This window comes from Malus sylvestris, chromosome 15, assembly GCF_916048215.2.
Source record: "Malus sylvestris chromosome 15, drMalSylv7.2, whole genome shotgun sequence".
Taxonomy (NCBI): Eukaryota; Viridiplantae; Streptophyta; class Magnoliopsida; order Rosales; family Rosaceae; genus Malus; species Malus sylvestris.
Window position 1 is genome coordinate 46,680,603 of NC_062274.1, and position 18,022 is coordinate 46,698,624.

Below are 18,022 nucleotides of genomic sequence, written 5' to 3' on the forward strand. Positions count from 1 at the left end.
CTTGGGAGCGAAAAAAGGTGGACGTCGTCTATGTAACCAAGTTGGCTTGAGTGGGGCGATCGTCCTTCTACACCCAAGTTTGAAGCTCCCTCTTAATCGTTTAGAATTTAGAGTGGGGGAATAATCCATCAAGTAAGAACAATAAAAGGCTTAATGAAGAAAGAATGACGATTTGAAATAACTAGAACTACAAACAATATCAGAAACACACATCCAGTGACTCTGCAGTGGCCCTCCGAAAGATCTCTAGGACATCAAACTTGTTTTTCAGTTACACAATACTAGACTTCGAACGATCTCTTAGCATCTAGCTCTACTTTGACTTGACATTGCAGATCAAGCATCCTCACTCACATACGCCTTAGCAAAAACGCGTACTATGGAACAATCAATGTCTGTTCATATTATAACTAGATATTGGTTATCGCCTAGATGCTAATAACATCAGTGTCTAAGAAAAAATAAACAAAACGAAGTCTTAGAGATGATAATTCAAATAGATCATTGAACTAAAGCCATGAGGACGATCTCCATGCTACTTTGCTCCTTGCAGTGGACACACACACACGCATCTTCACCTCGTTCGCCTCTGTGACAGTTGACATGTACAGTAGTCTACCGACAGCAAACACCGTGCCACGAGGGTTCAATAATGGAAATCTTGTGACCGATGAAATCACTTGTGCACATTAGACCAGAACTTTACACATTAAAAATGTAAACGAGAATTGTTACCAAATAGAAGAAGAAGAAGATGCAAACCTAAACAAAGATACACGAAGAGATCCGGACCTCTGGAGTTTGAAGCATCATTCATCAAAAAAGTTGTCTGTTTCAAACAAATAATTGATGATCAATACTAATAATACAGAATTAGGCGTAACATACCAGCCCTCGCCCTAAACGCGTAATATGACAATGATCAAAGCACCACATGGTGTAAATCAAATAAGTGTGTATAGTTACCTAAGTGATGATATAGTCTTAAAGAATAATGTTCATCCATGACGCAAAACACTTCCAACCACATTATGTCATCAACGGAATCTACCGCAACTTGTGCTTGGTAAAATTTAACCTCATCGGCATCAACTGCCTCCAACACCAGTTCATAATAACGTTGATAATAATATCCCGGGGAACGCCACAACTCTTTCCTCATGTGCCTGCAGGTTGCCTTCAACACTCTCGAAATCTGCAGTTGGGCATTCTAGAAGAGAGTGCCAAACCATAAGATGTAAACATTAATGCATAAGTTTGCAAAACCATTAATAAAGTCTTTAAATCTCAAGCTACAAAAATAATGGCCATTATATTATTACGTGTGAAATTCTAATCAAAGCTACACTAACGCCCTACGTATAAAGGCGGAAAATTTTAATACACATACATGAGATTCAGATATTGATGATATGAGTTTATGGATACCTTAAGCCTGTTGAACTCTTGTGTTGCGAAGCGGGCAGGCCCTAATCCTCCTAAATCCATATGATAATCAAATTCCTGGTATTCAAATTCATTATGAGAGAGAGAGAGAGAGAGAGAGAGAGAGAGAGAGAGAGAGAGTTGTGCAAATTCTTGTTGCAATTTAATATGAGCATTGGTTTTACCTGTTTCTTAGTATTTGTGGGTGTGGGTGTGGAAACGCTTCTTCCATGGCTTCCAATAAGTCTTCCATAATTCTGAATGTATTTACTACTGCTCCCCAGCACACGTCTCTGAGCCATGGATATATATCTCTACTACACAGAGAAAAGTTAGGCTAAAAGGGTCTGATGAATTCGCGCAATAACCAAACAGATAACTTCACTAATATGTTTCTTCATAGTATCTTGACGATAACTAAATGCCCTTCCCCCAACAATTGATCTTTCATTTACAAAGTAAGGATCGCAAGAAGTAAAAGATGAATCTTGAACCAATCCAACTTGTAAATCAGATTTTCAACTTCCCCAGATGCCCAAATCACACCATATTCTATCTGTATCACCAAAAGTTTTAGCCTTTCTATTCATCCCCAACCACCAAACTAAAAAGTTAGGACCTTGCTGTAAAATGCAGATATTCCAATCCATTTCGGGTCTAATTTTTCAAAAACCATAAAAAAAAAAACACAGAAACAAATAAATATGAGTGGTTCTCAGAGCTCCAGATCCAACCCTTTTACGACTCGATATTAAATTTGGGTCTGGATTCCTGGGTTTGTAGCCGCGGGAGATTGAAACATATGGGAAAGCTTAGATTTTGAAGTATTAGGCTTCCATTTCAATGAAAAGAAAAAAGAATTGTAAACTCTTTTGGAGAGCTTTTAACACACAGAATTAACACAATTCAGGCATAAATCTGCATATAATCAGATTGTATAGATAAGAAAGTAAAAGAGGAGATCGAAAGATCTGAAATTCCCCGAAAGAAATCAACACAATTCAGGCATAAATATGCCTATTATCAGACAGTATATATAAGAAAGTAAAAAAGGAGATGGAAAGATTTGAAATTCCCCCAAAGAAATCAACTTTGGGAAGTTGGGATCTTTGTATCAATTTCAATGAAAAATTTTAAACTTAAGCAAAATAGAAGTAGAGATTTAGATAATTACCCATTCGATGACAGAAATTGAGCGAGGGGAAGGTCCGATTCCAAGTTTCAGGGGTTTCTCCTTGCTGTTTTTTTTTTTTTTTTTTTTTTTGTTTGGGTCGAGAGAAAGTGACGAGAAGGGAGAGAGAGAGAGAGAGACTTTTTCTTCTTTTAATTTTTTGCCTTAGGGTTTCGGTTTGTGATTTTTTATTTTCTAGGACATGGCTTGTAGTTGTTTTAATGAAATTGGGAGAGAAATGCAAACATGTACGTACGCTCTGCGTGTCTCCCGATTCCACCCACTGGTGCCATCATCGCCAGACCTCCGTCTTCCGGGTATCTCTTTCTTTCACATCAAGCTTTTATGCATGAATTTATATTTGACGTGTTTCAATTTCTGGTACCTCAGCTGTGAGTTTACCCTACGTGCACATGCAACTAGGTTAATTCCTGATATCTATAAGTCCTCCATTTATAAAGTTCTTTTAGCTAATTACTTAACTAAAACTCCTCTTAGATTTTATTTATAATTTTTGTCCGCTTTGATTAGTATCGGTGTCTAGGGATACCCCAATCTATGTTATTTATGAAATGGTAGAGTCTTTTAGGCTGCTTCTAATCAAATTTTGCACCTTGGTTTCGGAGCAATAGAAAGATGTTTCCAAGCAGAGCGGTAGTGTTGTTTTGTGAAGAACAATCACAAGGCATTATACAATCTGAGGTGACGGGAGCAAACTAACACGATCTGGTCTTTAGTACTTAGTAGGGTGATAATTGGTGGCATTGTTACACGTCTAACGCTGTGTAATAATTTCATCCGCCCACCCGCAAGAGCCAGCATCTTAGTATGCTCAACCAAGAGTATGCCCTTACTGGCTTGCAGCTCATCTTACTTCAGCTTTTGCTCTATACTGTGACCTTTTCGGGACTGGTCTTTCTGTTGTCATGCCCGAACCACCCTCTGAAATTGATGTCTTGGGTTTGTGGGGCATCAAAAGTGTGGACTTGCTCTTTCTGTAAGCTAACTTGTTGCGATTACTGCTGTCTTTTGTTGCTCTTGTGTTGACAAGGAATGATTCTGTATGTAATTTTTGTGCTGTATTACTTTTTTCCTTGCCCATAGTGACGGCCGTAAATCTCTCTCCTATTTAAAGACATCGCCTATACAACACTTGAATTGAGTATCAAGTTTAATCATGGATTGATCAAAGCAACCACATGGTGTAAATCGAATAAGTGTATAGTTACCTAGGTGATGATATAGTCTTAAAGAATAATGTTCATCATCCCTGACACAAAACACTTCCAACCACATTCTGTCATCAACGGAATCTACCGCAACTTGTGCCTGGTAAAATTTAACCCCATCGGCATCAACTGCCTCCAACATCAGTTCATAATAACGTTGATAATAATATCCCGGGGAACACCACAACTCTTTCCTCATGCGCCGGCAGGTTGCCTTCAACACTCTCGAAATCTGCAGTTGGGCATTCTAGAAGAGAATGCCAAACCATAAGGTGTAAACATTTAAGCCATTAGTTTGCAAAACCATTAATAAAGTCTCTAAATCTTAAGCTACAAAAATAATGGCCATTATATTATTACAAGCGATATTCTAATCGAACCTACACTAATGCCCTACGCATAAAGGCGGTAAGTTTTAATACACGTTTATGAGATTCAGATATTGATGATATGAGTTTATGCATACCTTAAGTAGGTTAGGAGGTCGTGACCGGACTTCATAAACCATTGAATTCATTAGTAATGAACCATTGAATTCATAAACGGAGAATATCCATTTAGTCAGCTCCGCAAGGGAGGCTATTGAGTTCATGACCGGACTTCTGAGGTACGCGTATTCCGATCCGCCTTACTCTAGCCCGGGTAAATCATGGTCCCACACATATCTTTGCCATAGAAGTTTCATAATGGGAATCGTTCAATTTCTTAATCTTCATTTGAAGATCGTCCGTACAAAAAATCATTCAAATCAGAGATTGTTAAGTCATCCAAATGTATCAAATAAATCAACAGTGTATGTACCAAGTTACAGATTCATGATAAACAGCTGATTCAACTGATTCAATTGATAAGCACGATATTCACAATAGGCTAGCCATAATAATTGATTCGAATTACCCTTTGGCAAAGATCGAACCTAAGACATCTCATTTATAAGTGAAATTGAATACCACAGGACCGTAAAATTAGCTAAACTAATACATTTATATGACTAAACGGTGTCCGATTCAAAATCTATGAGGCCCTGTGGCGTGACGCACACAGTTCTCCCCCGAACAAGTAATGTTTATGTTCAGTAGGTAGCTACATAACAATGAGATTGAAAATAAGAAAGCCTTTCCTTTTTGTTTCTATGATTCTTGTGTGTAAGGTTGTTGGACAAAGACTTTGTCCAATTTGCTTGAGTAAGAGAATTCCTTACCAATACCAAATGCCAACACGTTTGGAGAAACGTACATTCGGTACGTTAGATGCTTTATGAGGCATCACTTAAAAGACGTTTTTGCTTAATTTCAACATCCGAGATAGAACGCAACAGATCTTGAATTTTCCTATGCGAAAAGTTCGCCTAATGCGATCGAAAACATCATTGGTGACATTGTGCACAAGTAAATAAATATCTAAAATGTCCGACACATGTTCAATGCTGTGTTACATAAATTTGAACTGCACTCTTCAATCGGAAGCAAATATTTACAGGATTAAATTCATCAAGGAATCACGCCATTCGGTATCATGAAAAGAATGCCAGTAATGTTACGCACTTTTTGAAACACAAAGCTGCGTTGGAAGTACACAAAGTACTAAATACAAGAAGCAAATCCTGCTTTTCCCGGCAGCAGAGACAAATTAGAGAAACTTTGATATAACTTCACAAGATGTCCAGAAGGCTTTCGTGGCAACCCTTATGATCACAGGGTTTTGGTATATCCTGTAAATAACGAAAAGAGAGGGTCAAATAAGAGAATTCAACTTAAGACCGAGATAACGATTTCTGTATAAAGTTACACCAGTAAAAAGTTCGGTAACTAAACAAATCGTTTGATTATGAGAGTAATCCACAACATGCTGCATGATGATGGTGAGAAATTCCAAAACCATCAGATTAGGTGAGACTGGGTTGAAGTAAGAGTAACCTACCCAATGGCAGTTGCCCCCCACGATGCTACATTATAGATAACTTTGCTTCCATCCCATGCCTTCCGAAGCTTTCCCTTCTTCGTTTTCACTGAGAATGTTTTGCTAAGGGCTAACACAAGAAATAGGACATGTAAGATTCCATTTGTAAAATGCGGACACCAAATCTAATCAAATAAAGCACAAAATGCATATGGCACTACCCGATTTGAAGCTAGAGTTTTTTATTCCGCTTAAACTTAAGAAGTAATTTAAAAACAGATATTAGACTCACCTTCCTGAAGTTGATTAGGGGTCAATTCCTGCAAATCAAACAGCAACCAATTAAAAAGAGTGGATACCTCTAAACAATCCAATTTGGTGTATAAAGCATGCTCAATTGACAAAAGAGAGGCTACATATGCACAATTTATAAATCTGCCTGAATACTGTTTTGACAATCATAGAACGAAGACATGTCAATTCGATAAGTTAAAAATTCTGACACTAGTGCTAAAGCGTAATGGTTCATTACTAATGAATTCAATGGTTTGACCTCCTAACCTACTTGCATTGATCCACACGGTTAATGATATGTGGAAATACTAGCAGCAATAAAAGATGGAAACTACAAATGCAGTGACAGCCAAATCTCTTAGGTATGTCATGTCATTAGGTCATACATCACACACCAACCTACTTTATAAAAGACTACCAGATGGACTAAAAAGAAAAGTTCCACAAACTGTCAATAAGCAAGCTATTCTGTATGGTACTCCTAAGAGAAAAAAAAACCCTTCTTTTAAAGGATGACGATGGGCTTTGAAGCAAAAGCAAGAGATCCATATCCACCTCACAGAGATGAGAATTTTAAGATGAAAATGATAGGAGTAATCAGAAAGGATCAATTTAAAAGACTGGTTGGTATAGACAGATTGTGAGTGGAACCAATTAAGTGCAAATAACAAGAAGCTACGCTTACAGCTATGTATTAGCAACTCATCCGTGTAAAGCCAGAATAATGCTACGATGTCTTATGTATGTGATGAGAATAAAAATGTAAAAATCTACGTAGAGAAACATTGGGAGTGGCATCTCAGAGTAATAACTCATAAGACACAAGAAATTCGCTACCGCATAGATTCACCCTAACAAAAAGGAAGAATAGTTAAAGTAAATGTAAAAGATCAAAAGGCCAACCAAGACTAACATGGATCAAGTAATAAAAAACGTTAAGAACATACTGCATGCCCAAGTATTGGCCATACAGGTCAATGCCAAATACTAGACTAGGATGAAACTAGGACCAACAGTGGGACCAAAGTTTTCAATTAGCATTATGCATGTTTAACCCTAGCATATCCACAAAGCAGGATAAATAATCAATCCCTGTGTTTCTTTTTATTCATTCTCTTTGTAAAAACTAAGATGGATATACTATTCTGCTAGACAGTCATATAGGTTGAATTTTCTCAGTAGGTCAATCATAGTGTTTTTTTTGGGCAGTGCGTGAATCATAGTTGCGGTAGTATAAAATCAAATGAAGTAGCTGAGCAGAGTTTGAAGATACCTTAGTCTGTTTAAGGGACAACAGGTATGCAGCCATAAAGCACGCAATACCCTCTACTATATCTTCTTGCCTAACAAGAACATAATCTTCTTCACCAAGGTTGCTATCCTCATCTTCCCATAGATCATTCTCACTAACCAGATCCCAAGAATTACCTTCTTCTGCTGCCATACAATAACAGTTTAGCATGTACACCATATAGAGAACCCGATGTCTAAAATGCAACTATCTTTGGATGCATACCAGGTATATTTTGTGGAACTAATGCTTGTGCACTTTCTAGCTTTTGGAGGAAGTCGGGGCATTCAACTCTCGATTTAAGAAGGTCGCATAACTGCATCAAGATGCAAATTGTGTCTACTTCAGAATATGTAAAGTTGCAAAATAAAGAGTAAAAGTCCCCTTATGGGGAAAAAATAATCAATAGCAAAAGCAATATTAGTGATACAAGGTTTCAGAATGGACTAGACAATTTTTTAGGACCACACCAATTTCTTCAGTGAAGATATCATAACACACAAAAAGATTGGATCAAGGACTCAGACGTCCGCTGCATAATGCCAGATTATGTATCGTTCGGCACATATATTGTTTACAGAGCTAATCAAAGCAATTAAGTCGATCATGAAAAGCTACATCCTTTGACCTTATAAGAAATAACCGTCCACACCGTTATCAAACTTGACAATCCCCCGTAACCATAGTAATCAAGTCCGAAGCTTGCAATTAACTCAAAATTAACTATAGATTGTACCAGAAGCAGCTCGATTGCCAACTTAATTCAATATTTATGCCAATTTCAAAACCAACTGAATCCCAGTTTCAAACTACAAACCAAATTGTTAAATTTCAAGCTATTTATGTACAATTTATCCCCAAAACCCCAAATTTCAACCTAAATCAATCCCCAAAACCTCCCAATTCCCACACAAAATCCTAAATTCATCAAAATCATCAACAGTCCATACCTCGTCGGCCTCGCAATCAGCCCGCGAACTAGTCGATCCCCGGCCCTGTTGGCGCTCGTCGTCAACGGCCGAACCACGAGAACTGTTATCGTCATCGTCTTCTTCGCCATCATCTCCATTATCCTCCTCGTCAGCACCGCCAGTTGTACCGAGCGACTCGAGCGCTCTCTGGCACTGCTCGAGCACCGCCTGCAGAGTCTTCCTCTTCACGCGGAGCTGATCCTTCTGCGAATCCACTCTCCTCAATATAGCGTCGGCCGAGGGTTTCGAGCCGGAGACGACCTCGACCTCCATGGCTGCGAGCTTCGTAATTGGAAGAAGATATGGGGGTTTGGATCCGAAGATATTGTCGGGTCGGCAGTTGCTGTTGCAACATGCGATTGATTAAAAGATTAAGGGGTTTTTTATTTTGTTTTCTTCTGGTGTTTTTCTGTCTTCAAAAATAGTTTTTCTTTTCTTTTCTTTTTTGTTGGATTTGGTTAAACAATTTGTATTAGAGTAGGATTTTCTCCTTTCTTTTTTTCCCTTCTCTTCCCTTTCCTCCCCTTCTATTTGAACGATCACGGTTAAGTCACGTCAACATCTTATATTAATTTTTATAGCAAAAGAAAGACAAAATAAGAGAATGTAAGTTACGTCATCATCTTATATTAATTTTTATAGCAACGGAAAAACAAAATAAGACAATATGAAAGGAAGGGATGGAAGGCGATGAAAAGAGAAGTGGAGAGAATTCTACTCCATTTGTATTACATATGTATACCAATACGCGACGTACTTTAATAATAATAAAATAATTTACATGAATTTGTATTCTCTCTAATATCAAAAAATTAGAAGAGTATTTTGGTAGAAACAAACAAATCCTCTCCTAATGCGAACAATTCAAATTTTGCAAACCAAATAATATCAGTCGCTCGCTTAAAATAGTGCGGTTGAGATCAATCTTCCTCTTCAACTTTCTCATCTTTCTCTTTCTCCTCAACAACCTTACCTTCTTTTTGACAAAGTAGTACCGAATAGAAAGAAAGAAGAAAAAATTGGGAGGGGTTGAAGGTCGGGAAAATATGCAGTGGAAATTGGGTGGCAGGGGAAGGTGAGTGATAATAGGAGAATTGGATCCTCTCCGATCTTCTCACTGGAGATCCCGGGAATCAATTAATACAAACTGTTCGTAAAAAATCGTGCAGACATAATTTGTTTTTTATATCTTCAACAGTAAGGCAATCTCGTTTTGCGTGAAAAATATAAAAAAGAAAAAAATGTGGCCACATGATTTTTTACGAACGTTTGGTATTAATTGATCCGTGAGATCCCGAGAGAGAATCTAATTCCAATGGGAGGGAGGTCCGCATGATCGGAATGGTTCAAATCTAGAGAGGATATATTCCTATAGTGGTGTATATGTAAATTTTTTAATTTACGTATATTTTTATTTTATTATTATAATGTATTTTCGTCACTGTAACAATATATCCGTAAATTCATGACAGTAGAATCATTCATGAGGAGGAGGACGAATGCGAAAGGCTGCGTTTGGTTCCGTGGAAGGGAATACATCCCACTCACACGAAATGACGGAATGGTTCATTTGTTTTATCAAATAATATTTATTTTCTGTAGGTTTACGTTTGTCAAGTTACGTGTCTTTGATGAGGTGAGCTGGAATATCGTTGGTGATTAAAATATTGTAAAGTTGTATTTGGACACCTAATTAAATGTTTGCCAAATCCTGCCCAACCACAACATTAACTCATCATGATCAACACTTGGTATTAGGAGAGAAGGTTTCAATATCTATGTTCCTTTTAGGAAATTTACTCTTACACTCTTGATTTTAATGTAAATATATTATTTTGTGTGTGCGTATATATATATAAAAGAAAATATATTTATTAAATTTAATGTGGAGTACACCGTAGTATATAAGAAATTTCATAAGGTACTCCTTAAATTGGGATCAATTGTACAAATCTAACTAAAAAATTACAATAGTATTTGAACTATTTGTTCACAAAAATGGAATCTTGACTTTGAAGCATCGATTCTTCCGATTAATGTCAAATCACACTATGAGAGCTAAAGAAACGAGATTTGCCAGAAACTGGGTCGGTGCGACTTGGAAATGGTTGGAATATTGATGCAGATTAGAAAACAAAGGTTGTTGCGGCGACTCGGCTAGTGGAAGAAGCGAAAACAAAATTAAAAGCTCTAAATCCAAAACCACATCATTTTGGTTGTTTTGATTTGGTACAACCACTTAAGAGCACTTACAATGTAGGAAGGCCCTCATGGCAATTGGCAATTGAATCCTCCCCACTGAATAGGAACAACTTGTAATGAACGGTAATTGTCTTTTGTATCTCCACCTCTAAACTGAATAGCCATGGCAATAGGTAATAAAATATTAATATTTTTTTATGTTCTAAAATAGTAAAAAATAATTCTATTTTTAATTTCAGATAAAATTTTTAACCGATTTCGTCACGTCCATTGTCATTATCCGAAAGTACATTTAAAGTTTAAGTTGGGGGTGTAGAGTAAAGTTATATGGGTTTAAATAAAATTTCCACATATGCATTGCATGTGCCTGACGAGAACGCGTCATCAAATACTTCCACATTTGCCCGAAGACCTTATGCGACCACTTCTCTAGTTCTACATGCTCAAGGGAGAGTGTTGCAGTCAATATTATTATAGAAATGTGATTGCGTGAACTAGATGTAGGAATCCTATAGGATCTAGAAGATTTTTTTCTTGTATGATTTGTATTATCTGGAGGCCAAGAAAAGTCCATCGTGATTAGTATAAATAAAAGCAAGACCAAAGGGAAATCAATCAAGTTAAACAACTGAACCCATTCTCTCATCTCTTTATGCCGTCCCTTTCTTTTCCTTCTCCCAAGTACATATTATTTACTACAACAACACGGAATTTAAATTTCTCATTTTTCTCACAAAAATACAACTTAAGGCCTTACACACTAGACCAAAAAACGAAGTGTGATACTAATATAAGAATCAAACTTCTACAATTGGTCGAAAAATCTGAGAATTATGAAAGTGATTCTTATTTTGGAGTTTAATATATTGACGTATGAGTGTGATATTTATACAATAAATAATAAGAGAGATAAAGAAAATAGGTAGTCAATCATAAAAAAATAAAATAAAAAAGTAGATGGGTCCTCATTTAATATATAAAACTTCGTATCAAACTCACATCAATGTAACAATAGTGTAACATAAATCAATCTCACAATACCTAATTTTCATATATAAATATCACACTCACTATAAAAGACCTAATAGGCAAAAATACAACTTAGATTAGTGCACTCAATTAAATTCCCCATTTTCCCATAAAAGTACAATTTAAAAAGAAGAAACGTTTCCTCGGGGCACTGCATGCTCAACATTTTGGATGAGAATTCTCTCCCTTCCTAATTTCTCTCTCATTTCTTCTTTTCTCTTCCTATTTGAATGGTTACGGTTTAACTATGTCAACATCTTATATTAATTTTTTTATAAAAACAATAAGACAAAAAATAATATATAAGAGAAAGAAATGGAAGATTATGAGAATAGCAGGTAAGAGAATTTTACTTCAAACATTTTTGGATTCATCTTAATGGAAGAACTCTACTCGAGGCAGTGGAATGGACTTGCATGGTTTACACCTAATCCCAATAAATTTTGGTAGTTTTTTCGGTAACAACAATTTTGGTAGTTCATTTCTTACTCATTAAAAAATGATTCTCTTTTATTTTTCTATCACCTCGTATTTTTAACATAATATTTTAAAATGTTAGCATAAAAATTAATGTAAATTGTGAGGTGACAAGAGTCTTACTTTGAAAAGTATCGTTAGCATTTTTTTTCTCTATAAATATAGAATCCATCCGCTACTGTTTCATCATCCAATAGTTTTCAATTCTGTCGAAACTTGTTGAGTCAATCTTAATGGGGTTCCTCCTCTCCAGAATCTTTGTTTTTCTCACTGTCAGTGAGCTCTGTAATTTTAGTTTTGGACATGATTTTAGTTTTTCTCACTTTCTCTATATACCTCTTACTAATGAGAGCGCAAATGTTGCACGCAGCTCGCAATGGTGGGAAGCCATGTGCTGCCTTACCTGTACCACCACCTCAACTTTACTGGAACTCCGTCCTTCCAAACACACCAATGCCGAAATCTCTCAACCAACTCGTCAAGCCCGGTTAGTGCACATATTTGCCGTTTGCACGAATTTTCATTTTCGCTCTTGCAACGTTTTTAATTTTGTTGCAACTTCGTCATGTTAGTTCAATTTTGTTCAACTTTAGCATGTAAAGCAAATTGGTATGAAATCCATTCTTTTTCGCGTGCACCTTTTCGTTTGAAAATTTCATTTCATTTTTTTTTCTGGTTTTTCGTAAAAATAACTTAGGGTAAAGTTCGAAAAATGTTTGACTCCCTGCTGAGTGCTGGCTGCTGCATATCTAACTTGTTTTTTATTTATGATGGTAAAATTTCCGCAGACTTCATTAGTCTTGGCAAAGGGGGAGTTATCCTTCACAACCAAGTTCAAAGGGAAGAGAATTGGGTTTATTAAAAAGATGCAGATGAGAACGCTCTTAAATACTCAAAAGGTGCAGATGAGAACGCTCCGTTTAGATACTTAAATGGTGCAGATGGGAACCCTCCATTTAAATACTCAAAGGATGGCTCTGAAAATGTAACCCGAGCAATTTTCGTCTCGTAGAAGGACCTTCATCTTGGCACGACAATGAATTAACTCTTAGCAGGAAATTCTTCAATTACCATACCTTTCCTGTCCCGCAACACTGTAGAGTTAATCCCCTTCAGCTCAAGCAAACTGCCAGAAATTCTCAACAAGTTCTCAGTGAAACCGGAGTCTGAGGCAGCGGATATGATTAACAATACTATTCAAGACTGTGAACTTCAAGGCGCGAGAAATGAAGCAAAACAGTGTGCCGCCTCGTTAGAGTCGATGATTGACTTTGCCACCTCCACGTTAGGAAAAAATGCTCTAGCAATCGCAACGGAGGTGGACAAAAAGGGAGCTGGCCTGAAACAGAAGTACACTATAACAACTCCTGGAGTGAAAGAGCTATCCGTATGCCGTCTTCTATTGCCATGCAATTGAAAAAACAAGGACATATATGGTGCCTCTGCAAGGAACTGATGGGACGAGAGCTAAAGCAGTAGCAGCCTGCCATGAAAACACATCTGAAAGGAACCCTTTATGCCTTCAAAGAGCTCAAAGTTGAGCCAGGAACCGTTCCCATCTGCCATTTTCTTAAAGTCGAGGATGTCATTTGGGTTCCAAACCAAAAACCTACTTGTGTTGAATTCGTCGACGGTTCTTGTACCTGATCCATCACTCAGCCCGTAAAGGCTATTGGGCTTTTGTATGTCCTCCAGTAATAAAAGTAAAGGAAAATTAATGAAAATGGTTTGAAAACTTTGAGTTTTAATGATAAGGATAAAATAAAGGGTAAAGTGAATAGTACCAGGATTGACTTTTTAGTGTAAAAATGTGGTTTTTCATTAAAGTGAACAGTACCGGATGCTTTTCGTTAAAGTTCCCAATTAATTCAATAAGAGGGTTAAAATCACTGAAAATACTTGCAATAATACAAGGTAATTGTAGTATAAATACTCATGCAATGTTGCTGTCCCAAAAGATTGTTTGACTAATTTGTAATTACTAACTCTTAATTAATTATTAAAACAGGTTTTTATCAAAGATTTGAGATTTATGAATTTTAAAAGATTAAATTAACAATAAAAGAAATCTGAAAGTTGGGAAATAATAACAGCAAAGAAGAAAAACGTTTTTAAAATTAACAATTTGGAGAAAACTAGGGTTTAGCTGTCACCGTCACAATCCTATGCAATTCTATCAATTACTTATGAATTTCCACATACATGCTTTGAATGTTAGGTTTTCCTAATGCATAATTTGCTTGTGATGTTCAAGCGAAAACATATATCAACATGCAATCTGTTTGTGATGTTCAGATCAAATATAAACATGCAAGTCTCATTAAGTTTCGCGAAAACTCTCTGAAAAACCATGCAACCCTTAAGAACGTGATGTTCTCCTTAAGTGAACTTACAATTACTAATCACAAGAAGCTCTCCTCAATTTCAGGATGATGTTCCAACAGAAATTGCATCAAATTACTTGTCTAAATATTCTAATGGTGATCAATCATTAAAATATATAGATAGTTTTAATTGCGGTGATTAATAATTCAAAGCAAGCATGCATCCATTCATAAGCAAATTAATAAAATTACATATTCATGCTAAGGTTCATGGCCTAACCCTAGTCAAACGAATTAGTTATGCATACTCATAATTAAAATCAAAGAAAATATTATTAAGAATAAAAGAAATGAAAACACCTTAAAGTAGAAAATTTCCAAGAACACTAACAATTATTCTCTGTCTCCAAAGTTGCATAAAAGAAAGCATAGAAAAGACTAAGAATGGCAAAGCAATATATTTGCTAAACCCCCGCACAAACCCTAAGACATGGGTCTCTTATTCCAACTAGGAAACTAAATAATAATAAAATAACTTAGAAAATAGAGTACTAATTAAGCTAGGAGAATCTGCACAGAAACTGTCCAGACACGTTTTAACCTCAAATCTCCTCCAAATCCGGCCCATAATAGCTTGTTTTGAAGATCGGGACGCTCTGAACACATCTCCAGAAGGCCACAAACCCATCTGAGGTCCTCTTAGGGCTCTAAAAACGCAATTCAAGCTCAAAAATGTCACTTTCCAGCACCGCGTACTGCTCCTTTATTCTATCACTAGCTTAGTAGAAAAATATGATATTTTGATATGATCAAGCCAAGTGACTCACGAACGTTTTCCAACTAGAATTACTCCAAAATTTGTCCATTTGGTTCTTTTTTGCTCCAGATGAAGTCGAAAGTCTTATATCAAAAGTACAACTCAAAGTATCAAAATTATTTCAAAATATTAACCAAAGTATACTAAGAATATGGTTAAATATATAATATAAAATCTACTCAGAAAAAAAGCCTAGGCATGTTTCTATTCATGCTGGTTTGGAACTTTTGTAGGCGTGGTTTGGACAATATTGTGTAAAACCAAAACTACTTTCCCCACAACTTGCAAAAGTTTACTACAAAATCAGCTTATTGCCTTGCTCTAGAGGAGAGAAAATTGGGTGAATTCCGAAGTTATTACTGTTAAAAGACCAAAATAGTGAATTACAATAATCGGAATCATTTATGTGCACATGGGAAGAAAATGGTTGGTGATTTAGGCAAGTTGCGGGCCAATTTTTCTATGTATGGCCGAGTAATGTGCTGGTGTTAAGAAGTCATTCGTAAATCTTATGTTTATTTCTTTGTAACGGTCACGTCGCGTGCTGAAAACACCACCCAACTTCCTATGGAAGACACAGCAGCAGAACTTGATCATTCTTAACAGTCTGATTCTCCCACAATCTTATGGAGCTGGAGGAGGAGGAGGAGACATGCAGTGGGACAAGGTCTCTCACATAAAAAACATCCAAATTTTAATTAATGGTAAGTCTTATGTTTATCACAGACTTGGATTGTCTGCCCTCTCCATCCCATACCCTCCCCATGCCCTCCTATTTCTGTGGTTACGGTTAAGCCATGTCAATATTTTATATTCCCATTACTTTTTGTCTTATTATTTCTATAAAAAGATCAATATAAAATGTTGATGTGACTTAACTGTGACCACAGAATATAGGAGGACATGGGAAAGGCATGGAATGGGGAGGGCAGACAATCCAAGTCCATTTATCACTCCTCAATTTGGACAAGTGTGTAAAGAGGAGATAATGATAATTGATCATAATGAGCTTGTGTGCACTCCCCAATTTGAAGTCTCTTTTTGAATGATGATGCTCGGACTTCTTTACGTGCCAATTGATTACAAATTTACCACCACGATCATAAAGGGGGCACTCATGGCAATGCCTTCTGCTATATGAAAGGATTCATTTATAATTTCTAAGACTAATTTCACGTTACACCCTTTTGATTTGGGTTCCACATATTTTTCTTTCGTATCTCCCTCCCCGCCAGCACGCTCCTTTCATCCACAGCCATTCATAATATTTCCAAACTCATTCAATGGTAAAGATTATGCCACATCATCAAGCCTCCCCCCAAGGTGTAAAATGTAGTTAACATCAAATCAATATATATCATCGATGTTTATTTGTTGTGTTGTTGATTAGTAAGTTATTGATATTATTGCAAATGATATTTTTCTTTATAGTATTAGAAGAGATGCTAAATACGGACGCAGGTTTTTGTTGGTAAAAAACAGGCGCACAGTGGATTTTGCATCATAGCATATGGTTTTACAGCTCATCAGGGCCATTGGACTTAGGGCTGGTTTGGTATTGTTGTGCTTTGAAAAAAAACTGATGTGAGAATAAGCGGCTGTGAAATAAATCAGCAGAATGTTTGGTAAACTTTTTTGTAAAAATGCTTTTGGAAAAAAAAAGCAGTCTGATAGTGGGTCTTTTCATTAAAGGAGCACTGTAGCTCTGTGTGCTTTGAAAAAAAGCCAGTTTTCCAAAACTGCATATAGTAGCTTCAGTTTTTTCCTTTGATTTCAGCTTATTCTCACAGCAGCTTCCAAAATAAGTCATTTTTTTCAGTTTACCAAACACCTAAAACCTTCACAGCTTTTTTTCATAGGTGCTTTTTTTTTAAGCACCTCACTCCCAAACCACCCCTTGGTGGTGTGGGCAGTTGCCAAAATTAGCGCAAACAATTATTTGTCTTTCAAAGTTGCGCGGACTGGCTCCTCTAATTTGGAGTCACTTTTCTAACTCACAAGTGACAATGACATAAATGCACCAGCATATTTATAGTTAAAAGAGCTTTAATAATTTCTTTTTCTATCTTAATTATAATGTTTTTGCGATGATATAACACGATCTAACAAGTAACTAATATTTTGTTGGGTCTTTATCACAAATGGTTTATGAAATTATTAAACTCATCATTTTGATCTTTCACTTTTAAAATCAATCAATATCATTCCTAACATTTATTATTTGACAAACTGATCTACTTTAGTAAATGTCAGGACGATATTGTTTGATTTTGAAAATGAGGGACCGAAATGATGAGTTGGATCAATCTGAGGGATCATTGGTGATAAAAACCCTATTTTTTTCCTCAGAAAATAAGTAACTAATATGGATGCGGTAGAAATGAATTTGCAAACTAAATTTGGAGACTAAATTTGCAAACTAAATGATATGTCACCCCATAGGAATAAACACGTTTATTAATGTTTAAGTAAGGGAAATTTTATTTAAACCCATCTAACCTATTTCTACACCTAACTTACTCTTTGCACCCATTTGATTTTTAACTAAATTATTAATATCTCTTTAAACCCAAATTTGATACCTAATATACCCTCAGAAACCCAATTCAATATGTGGATTTATTTTTACACCCATTTGATTTTTAGAAGCTAAATTTGAATAATCATGTGCTTTATGGCGGTGCTGAGAAAGGCACTATTGGAACATGATATAAAGGCTAGGATTATGGATTATTTGAACATTCCTGAGAATGAGTATGGTCTTGTGTTTACTGTGAGTAGAGGTTCTGCATTTAAATTGTTGGCCGAATCATACCCTTTTCAAAGGAACAAAAAATTGTTGACTATGTTTGATTATGAGAGCCAGTCTGTGAATTGGATGGTTCAGAGTGCC

The 18,022-nt window shown here is 36.3% G+C and overlaps 2 protein-coding genes and 1 pseudogene across 6 annotated transcripts; 1 reads left to right on the forward strand and 2 right to left on the reverse strand.

Annotated features, from left to right (window-relative positions):
* Positions 1-150: 150 nt before the first annotated feature.
* LOC126605422 (uncharacterized) lies at positions 151-2,926 on the reverse strand. Of its 4 annotated transcripts, none has more exons than XM_050272825.1 (6): positions 2,600-2,926; positions 1,611-1,739; positions 1,429-1,503; positions 967-1,210; positions 763-829; positions 151-660 (listed from the first exon to the last, which is right to left on the reverse strand). In XM_050272825.1, the coding sequence occupies exons 2-5, from the start codon at positions 1,725-1,727 to the stop codon at positions 810-812; spliced, it is 456 nt and encodes a 151-aa protein (XP_050128782.1). In that variant the 5' UTR covers positions 1,728-1,739; positions 2,600-2,926; the 3' UTR covers positions 151-660; positions 763-809. The 4 variants fall into 4 exon arrangements, with proteins under 4 accessions (XP_050128782.1, XP_050128784.1, XP_050128783.1 ...); XM_050272827.1 differs by having other exon boundaries at positions 151-615; positions 1,611-1,742; positions 2,600-2,924; XM_050272826.1 differs by having other exon boundaries at positions 151-679; positions 1,611-1,742; positions 2,600-2,924.
* A 2,316-nt stretch (positions 2,927-5,242) lies between these two features.
* Positions 5,243-8,687, reverse strand: LOC126605427 (uncharacterized). 2 transcript variants are annotated; one of them, XM_050272830.1, is made up of 6 exons: positions 8,260-8,687; positions 7,535-7,625; positions 7,292-7,455; positions 6,017-6,044; positions 5,746-5,854; positions 5,243-5,536 (listed from the first exon to the last, which is right to left on the reverse strand). In XM_050272830.1, exons 1-6 carry the CDS (start codon positions 8,551-8,553, stop codon positions 5,455-5,457), a joined length of 768 nt encoding a protein of 255 aa, XP_050128787.1. In that variant the 5' UTR covers positions 8,554-8,687; the 3' UTR covers positions 5,243-5,454. The 2 variants fall into 2 exon arrangements, with proteins under 2 accessions (XP_050128787.1, XP_050128788.1); XM_050272831.1 differs by having other exon boundaries at positions 7,292-7,452; positions 8,260-8,684.
* A 3,658-nt stretch (positions 8,688-12,345) lies between these two features.
* On the forward strand, positions 12,346-13,635 carry LOC126603030 (BURP domain protein RD22-like; annotated as a pseudogene).
* Positions 13,636-18,022: the final 4,387 nt, after the last annotated feature.

Excerpts from the sequence above, each read along its gene's own strand:
- LOC126605427 (XM_050272830.1), bottom strand. The coding sequence starts at position 8,553 with ATGGAGGTCGAGGTCGTCTCCGGCTCGAAACCCTCGGCCGACGCTATA. Across the intron at positions 7,626-8,259 it reads CTGATTGCGAGGCCGACGAG|TTATGCGACCTTCTTAAATC; the intron begins GTATGGACTGTT and ends ATCTTGATGCAG. Across the intron at positions 6,045-7,291 it reads TGTCCCTTAAACAGACTAAG|GAATTGACCCCTAATCAACT; the intron begins GTATCTTCAAAC and ends TTTGATTTGCAG.
- LOC126605422 (XM_050272825.1), bottom strand. The coding sequence starts at position 1,727 with ATGGCTCAGAGACGTGTGCTGGGGAGCAGTAGTAAATACATTCAGAAT. Across the intron at positions 1,504-1,610 it reads CCACAAATACTAAGAAACAG|GAATTTGATTATCATATGGA; the intron begins GTAAAACCAATG and ends TTTGAATACCAG. Across the intron at positions 1,211-1,428 it reads AAGAGTTCAACAGGCTTAAG|AATGCCCAACTGCAGATTTC; the intron begins GTATCCATAAAC and ends ACTCTCTTCTAG.